The sequence below is a fragment of the Electrophorus electricus genome, chromosome 9 (genome assembly GCF_013358815.1).
Source record: "Electrophorus electricus isolate fEleEle1 chromosome 9, fEleEle1.pri, whole genome shotgun sequence".
Taxonomy (NCBI): Eukaryota; Metazoa; Chordata; class Actinopteri; order Gymnotiformes; family Gymnotidae; genus Electrophorus; species Electrophorus electricus.
In genome coordinates this window covers 23,633,824-23,639,823 of record NC_049543.1, presented here as the reverse complement: position 1 = coordinate 23,639,823, position 6,000 = coordinate 23,633,824, and the positions used below count along the sequence as shown (strand labels likewise).

The 6,000-nt window shown below is 45.4% G+C and overlaps 1 protein-coding gene across 1 annotated transcript; it reads right to left on the bottom strand.

Moving 5' to 3' along the window:
* Positions 1–336: 336 nt before the first annotated feature.
* LOC113578993 (early growth response protein 1-B) lies at positions 337–3,928 on the bottom strand. The gene is made up of 2 exons (XM_027012576.2): positions 3,563–3,928; positions 337–3,224 (listed from the first exon to the last, which is right to left on the bottom strand). The coding sequence occupies exons 1-2, from the start codon at positions 3,717–3,719 to the stop codon at positions 1,900–1,902; spliced, it is 1,482 nt and encodes a 493-aa protein (XP_026868377.1). The 5' UTR covers positions 3,720–3,928; the 3' UTR covers positions 337–1,899.
* Between the last annotated feature and the right edge of the window lie 2,072 nt (positions 3,929–6,000).

The following is a 6,000-nucleotide window of genomic DNA, read 5'->3' as shown; positions in this document are numbered from 1 at the left end:
CTTCAAGAAATCACTGCATAGCCGACAAGATGTAGGAATGGTTCGTTTCTTCATATGAAAGCACTATGACGCCAACTGGAGGCAACTACAAAGATAATCGAACTAACTCATACTTGATCTGATCATGCAATTTAGGCAAAATAAAGCGTCAAACGTCCTGACAGAGCTACGTGTGAAGGAAATATTGTGTTGGTTTATGTAGTGCTGTTAGTATATAATGGATATCGTTGTTGCCGTTGTCCTTGAAGGTTTGAAACATGTTTGTGTTAAACCACAAACTCCAGTGTACTTTGCTTGGATTAAAGATTCCTTTTGTCAAAGTAAATATGATTACTCTTTAAAAGACTCAGGAAATAGTTTTATTCATAAACATTTTTCATAAAAATAACAAACATCAATGTTCATTCAAAGTATTTTGTATAAACTGTCCTAGTATATACAAAATGAGTCTCCCAGAAGAGGAAGAGATTAAAAATAACTTAAGGCAAGTTTCCCATGAACATTTTCCAATCAACCAATCTGCCTAGTAAAGTACAAGTGTGATATGACTGTTGTAAGATTCTTATACTTCCATGTAAAATAACTACTGAAAAAAAATGCAGCAATGTGTGCTACCTAGTTACTCAACAGCAATGTTTAGCCTTGTGCTAGTCTAGTCTTCATCACATTACAAATTACACGAGCCATGTGAGCTAGATGATTTATAGTTCATTAATTTATATACATACATATACTGGGATCAAAGGCTAGAAATGTCAAACAGTGACACACAGGTTTTGATTGACATAACATTCGAGCGCCTGGTGTCTGACACTTGATCATGTCAGACGATGTAAACTTCTGCTTCAGCACACTCAGAGTTGTTCGCCCTTACACCTGGACTCAGAGTCCATCACATCTCTTCAAGAGGTCTAGCTTGTCTTTAACACACACAGGAAACATTGTGAGTAAGTTTATAAATAAATTTTCAATTTCATTTTCGATATCCAAATCAGAAACCATGGAAATATAGGTAAACGGTTAGAAAAATACAAATGATCATAGTCATATAAATATATTTATTTTTCCACTTACGGTGTAAGTTTGACATTGATAGGATAAATTCCTTGATAAACAACACAATTACCATTCAATAGCATAGCAACAAAAATAAAATAAACACATAAAATTAAATAACATTATAAAAAACCTTGGCACAAATGAACCACAAGTCGCGGTGTGACCAAGGTTTATGCCAACACCATGATGTAAGACGAGGTAAGTCTCACTTCTGCAGTGAGGCGTCAATTATTCGATTAGCTTATTAATAGTATTACGTGAACATAAACATGCATTTCCAAAGAAATATCAAACAGGTGGCCACGTTAGAATATAAAAGACTCAAAAGCACGAATTAAAAGACTCTTAGTTTGGAATTAAAAGACTCTTAGTTCGAAAGTGGAGATAAGTGCAATACATTCCAGCGCTGCGTTTGTACCGCAATAAAAATTCAAAAATCGAGGTCGGAGCTGTTCCGTAGTAAAAGTGCTGAACCGCATTTCAGAACACTGCACGGGCTCCGCACGCTCCCCCGACCGAACAATTTGACGATATTTTATTATTATTAAATTTTTTTTTTAATATAACCGGTTTATGCAGTTGCTGCACAGAGAGCAAGCGGCACCAAGGGTTTGGGAGGAACGACCCCCTTTCAAAATTCGGCACCCTTCAAAGCACGCTGCTATATGGACACGTGCCCTCCAACAACAGCCCAGTGGGTCCTCTCCGAGCAGGAGCTCCTAGCAAGCCGCCACGCAGCACTTGTGGTCGATAGCCTAATCAACTGTTTTTACAAAGCTCACGTCTTCCGAAATTTGACGCCGTGCACACCGAAAGCGCATTTTGCCTCGCGCGCGTCACTCAGATAGCCTCGGGCAGGGCGAACGGCCACGCGCTTATCACCTGCGGCTTCAGCTCCATCTTCTCTTTCTGCTTGAGGTGCACGCGGCCGTGCCGTTTCCTCTCGTCGCTCCGGGCGAAACGCTTGCCGCACACGTCGCAGGAAAACGGCTTCTCGCCCGTGTGAGTCCGCGTGTGGGTGGTCAAGTGGTCGCTTCGGCTGAAGCTGCGCAGACAGATGCGACACTGGAAGGGCTTGTGGCCCGTGTGGATGCGGATGTGCCTGTTGAGCTCATCCGACCTGGAGAAGCGCCTGTCGCAGTTCTCCATCGGACAGGTGAAAGGTTTCTCTTTGGCAGGTCCGGTGGATGAGGCGGCGCTCTTCTTCGCACGAGCCGGCTTTTGGGCCCGGGTGTAAGTTTGACTGAAAGATTCTGGCAGTAAAGACGAGTACAGAATGGAATCGATGGTCGAGGTGGAGTACGTTGCGTCGCACTGGCCGGATATTGGCTGGAACTCAATGTTTGGGAATATAGCTGGTTTCAAAAGGTTGTTCGACGACATATCCATAACCGGGGCGGGATAGTTGAACATGGGCGTGCTGAAACTCTGGTTGCAGGTTTCCCCAAAGCTCTGCTCCTGTTTAATGGCACCGCTTTCCACTTTGAACTCCATCTCAGGGTTGGGACACATCGGAGAAAACGAGTCCAGAAGCTCTTTCACGTCCATCTGCTGATCGGGTGGAAAATCACTCGACATTGGGAAGGTCTCTGAGCGGAAGCCCGTATCTAAGTAGCTCTCGGATTTGTTGAACGCGCTCCACTCGTAACAACTACTCTCGAATTCGTTTTTCACAACCACGGGAAACGTCGCGGCCTCGGACAGCGGCTCTGTACGCTCGGCGGAAGTTTGGGCAGGAGAGCCAAAGTCCATATGCGCTGGGACGGACTCCTGCGCCTGCGTCGGGGCCTGCGCGTCTTGGTAACTGCCGCCTTGCCGACCGGGGGAATACAGCGGAGGGGTGGCACTGCCGATCGAGCAGGCGGAGGCCCGTCCCTGGACCCCTGCGTCGCCGAAGCTGCCGCGACCGCTGTCCGCCGAGGGGGGGCTGGCGTACGGGGCACTGGCTGTGTTCTGCTGCACTTCGGAAATTGGGGTGGTTGAGATGCCGACGATCTCGGTGATCATATTGAGCAGTGTTTCCGTGCTGCAAGGAGCTCCCTGAGGGGCCTCGACGTAGAAACTGCCCGAGTAGGCTAACGAGGTGTCGTAGCTTCCTTTAGGGCCGTGACAGGCAGCGTACTGGTCCGCGTTTGTGGGCTCGCTTTTGGGAGTAACTGTTGTTTCTATTGAAAAAGAAAGCAGAAATGCGTCATTAGCTGCGCTACACTTTGAATAGCCTGGGCTGATTTCTCTCTCTCTCTCTCTCTCTCTCTCTCTCTCTCTCTCTCTCTCTCTCTCTCTCTTGTTTTTTTTTTTTTTTTTTTTTTTTTTTTTTTTTTTTTTACAGTTGGTTACATAAGAACTAGCCACGAAGATACGCAGTATGGAGACATGGGTGGACCCCAATAACTACATAAAAATAAAGCCAGAGCAAACTCTTGAAGCACTAAGAGCAATAAACTTATTCGTTTACTTATTCATTGAACCTCGTCGCAAAAAGTATCGTCTAATGCGAACTCACCGTGCTGAAACTGGGCAGGTGCTGTCCGTTCTGCATCCCTGAAGATATTCTGGTTGTCTTTCGCACCGTTAGTTTCCATCCCAATAGCGGAGCTGTTACAATTCTCAAACTGAGGGTAAAAAGAGTCTTGAGAGTTCAAATCCATATTGTTAAGCATGTTTCTGAAAACAAGATACCAGTGCCTATCAATCCAAGAATATTGGCGAGGGAGAAAATAAAACTGTTGTTGTGCTTCTGTTCTGCGAAACAGGTTCGATAAATAAGTCCGTAAAGGCTGTCGTCCGATAAAAAAGTAAATAATTCGGAATTCCCCGGTTTTTTTCCCCTTAGATCTGCGACTGCAGGTCGATGCTCTCCAGTTATCTGTTGCTGCGATTCTCACACCGACGGCTTCCCTCCCAGCCGCTTTTATACGTTTGGGCTGACCGCTCGCCCCTCCTCCCCATTCATTGTCTCCGGTGAGAGGATTCCCCGCTGCGTGTCATCTTCGTGGCCATATATGGACAGAGGATGTGACGGGCTTCCCCAAAAAAGGAGAGTTACGTTTCTGACGCTCTTGCAAGTCTTGTAAGTATATCGGAATGAGGCAGAACCATGCTCGAGCTTAGTGGATATGTTTATGAGTTAGAAATGCAGGCCGTCCAAGATTTCGCCGCTTTTTTTCACTGCGGAGTCATTTTAGCTATTAAACGCTCACTTGAACAACGTAAAAATGTTCGCGATCTTATTTGACTCGCTATTACCATTTAAATGTCCACATCAGTCGCAGTCAAATATCACTGATGGAAATAACGCGTTGATAGAGCAACACATTTGATAAGGCTGTCCTAATTTGTGCAAAGAATCGATGTCTGCGCCATTATTACAAACGTGCCGAATCAACATGTCGCAAATGGGAGGAGAACAAGAAACTATCGAAGTTGTTAAACAGTTGCTTCATAAATATCGTTCCCATTGCCAGGGAATAGTGGTCGTTCTCTGTCAACCACTATTTTCGTTTAACTATCCTAAATCAGAACAGAGGGAGAATCGAAATTCTGGACACCGTATATGAAACGCTGGCATTTGACGGACCGAGCGATCGATGTTCACACGATGACATTTAAAACAAAACCAAAAAAAAGGAATCCCTCTTGTTATGTATTTTAGCCTGCATTAAACATTAAATATAAAACACAGAGGACGTGAAAGAAGTGAAAAGAAAAAGTTAGGCAAATTCATCGCTTGCTGGTCGATTGTAAATATGCCTGCTCCAACCAGCACCTTGGAGAGCGCCACTCCAAAGGCGCTTCCAAACTGCGCTCATGGACTGGCATCAAGCGCAGTACAAGAATATCATCAAACACCATCGGTGAGCTTCAGTGGCCGGTGCGACGCAGCCGCACACGGAGTTACGCACCCGTTTAATCAATCAGCATATTCGTGAAGTGAATGAAAGTTCTTGCATTTAGACACATTTCCACGCAGGATATTAAGGACTAAAAAACATACGAATCAATCGTCAAGACTGGATGTGGCGACGCGCTGAGTGTCCTTCATACTTATTATGATAATTACACAATCGCGCTTGTCTCGAAAATGCAAATAAGTCTGACATTCTCCTGAACAAATCGTTTTCACCGCGGTAATGTGCTCTTATTCAAGGGCCCAACGTGTTGCCTCTCGCAACGGGCGGTCTCTTCCAGTCGACCTAAATCTATTAAATAGTTCATAACACCAAGACGCTGTTGTGGTAACTGCCGTGCAGCGCTCACCTCTTGCCTCTGCAAAATGCCACGCAGCTCGGTAATGGCTTTATGTAACGCTTTGCATTTATGAAGATTATTGCACTGAAGTAAATGCAATGGACGTAAAAGTGTAACGAGACGCGCGCGAGACATCACGCGTTCAGAAGACCGTTCACGGGGAAACGTCGATTGATCCGAATCGACTTTGTTTCGCAGGGGGTAAAGCAACAGATGAACCGTCAAATTACCTCTCCCCAGCCGCGCTGCGAAGCGAGTGCCACCGGTCGCTTAAAATAAACGTATGCATTTATAACTGCTTTCACAAGTGAAACGAGGGGTGTCAGTGCAGTTATAGGATCATATCAGTTTGCTGAGATGTAAATGCGGTAGGCTCCAGCGCCCGAGAGCGTAGCATCGGAGTGTCTGGCATCCACAGCCGTTCCCTTCTGGAGAGCTGTTACTTGCTACCCATCTGCTCTTTTAAATGTTTTTTTTTTTTTTTTTTCCCAATGGCAGCACAGTCACCCTGACTCAGTCACCGCTAATCGCGTCCATTCAACATTTTTGTGTCTCTCTGGCTTTAGAAACACGACTGGGGTTTTAACGCAGTCGGGGTATACGCAATGCCAAGTTAAATTGGGGGGGGGGGGGGGGTATGCATTCATTTCTACCGACAGCAAAATACGACACGTTGACCTTATGTGTGATTGC